The sequence below is a fragment of the Oculina patagonica genome, unplaced genomic scaffold (assembly GCF_052425735.1).
Source record: "Oculina patagonica isolate OP01 unplaced genomic scaffold, crgOcupat unplaced8, whole genome shotgun sequence".
Classification (NCBI taxonomy): domain Eukaryota; kingdom Metazoa; phylum Cnidaria; class Anthozoa; order Scleractinia; family Oculinidae; genus Oculina; species Oculina patagonica.
Window position 1 is genome coordinate 173,346 of NW_027558690.1, and position 1,602 is coordinate 174,947.

The 1,602-nt window shown below is 40.5% G+C and overlaps 1 protein-coding gene across 1 annotated transcript; it reads left to right on the plus strand.

Annotated features, from left to right (window-relative positions):
• The first annotated feature begins 335 nt into the window (after positions 1 to 335).
• LOC144641267 (uncharacterized) lies at positions 336 to 1,334 on the plus strand. The gene has a single exon (XM_078500298.1). The coding sequence runs from the start codon at positions 336 to 338 to the stop codon at positions 1,332 to 1,334; it is 999 nt and encodes a 332-aa protein (XP_078356424.1).
• Positions 1,335 to 1,602: the final 268 nt, after the last annotated feature.

Consider the following 1,602-nt stretch of genomic DNA (forward strand, 5'->3'; position numbering starts at 1 on the left):
AAAGGTTTCTCCCTTGGGAGTTATTCCAAAAAAGCAGCCGGGTGAATATAGAATGATACATCACCTTTCTTTTCCACATGGGGATTCTGTTAACGATTTTATTCCTTCAGAATTGAGTTCAGTACATTATGCCTCAGTTGATGATGCAGTTAGAATGATTAAGAAAATAGGGTCAAGCTGTTCTCTTGCTAAGACTGATGTCAGGAGTGCTTTTCGGATAATACCTGTGCATCCCACTGACAGATTATTACTTATTGGGTATGCACTGGAAAGGCAAATACTACATAGACTGTTGCTTACCAATGGGTTTAGCTAGTTCTTGTCGGACATTCGAAATGCTCAGCACGGGTATGGAATGGGTAGCTCGAAACAAACTAAACATACCGCATATTATACACATTTTGGATGATTTTCTAATTGCGGGCGAATCGTCAGCAAAATGCCAAGCCAATTTGCAACAGTTCCTGGACTTCTGCAATGATGTTGGTGTACCTATGGCTCCAGAAAAAACTGAAGGCCCTTCCCAGATTCTAACATTTGCTGGCATAGAATTAGACTGTGTTAAGAATGAAGCCAGGCTCCCCAAGGAAAAAGTTGAAAAAAGTTTGTCAGCAATCCGTGTCTTTTTAGGTAAGAGGAAAGTCTCTTTAAAAGAGCTTCAATCGCTTATAGGCCTTTTAAACTTTGCCTGTTCAGTGGTTGTTCCAGGAAGAGTATTCCTCCGGAGGCTAATTAATTTAACTATCGGCATTTTCAAGCCGCATTACTTCATACGCCTCACATGCGAAGTAAAAAAAGATTTGACGATTTGGAAAACCTTTTTAGACTCGTTTAATGGGAAATCCTTTTTCCTTGAGGATGGCTGGGCTTCTTCCAATCAGCTATGTTTTTTCACTGATGCAGCAAAATCTAGTGGTTATGGCCTTATTTTTGGTAAACAGTGGGCATATGGTAAATGGCCAGACTCATGGAAAGATCACAGCATTAGTTTTCTTGAGTTTTTTCCAATCGTCCTTGGACTTAGTCTTTGGGGCGAAGAGTTACAAAATAAGCGAGTGCTTTTTGTAACAGATAATGAAAGCATTGTGCATGTGATAAACAAACAAACAGCAAAGGATAGGAAACTATTAAGCTTGCTCCGCACCCTAGTTCTTATTTGCTTGCAAAACAACATTTTGTTTAGAGCTAGCCATATAGAAGGGGCACGGAATATCCTCGCTGACAGTCTATCTCGTTTACAGGTAGACAAATTCAAAGCCCTAGCACCGGACATGAACCTGCAGCCAACTATAATTCCAGCTCCTCTGCTTCCAGAGAACTGGGGGATACATTAACAAAGTTGCTAGAAGCAAGTTTGAGTTCCACTTCCTTAAGTACTTACCGCAGACCTTGGCAGATATATCGACATTTTCTTGAGGACAAGAAGCTTAGTCAGAGCCCAATTTTTCCAATTTCGACCGAAAATTTAGCTCTTTTTATTGCATTTCTTGCAGAGCAAAAGTATACTCCAGCTACTGTTTTAACTTACATTTCAGCATTAGGCTTTCCTCATCGATTGGCTGGGCTTCCAGACCCCACAAAAGTGGACATGATTCAATTAGC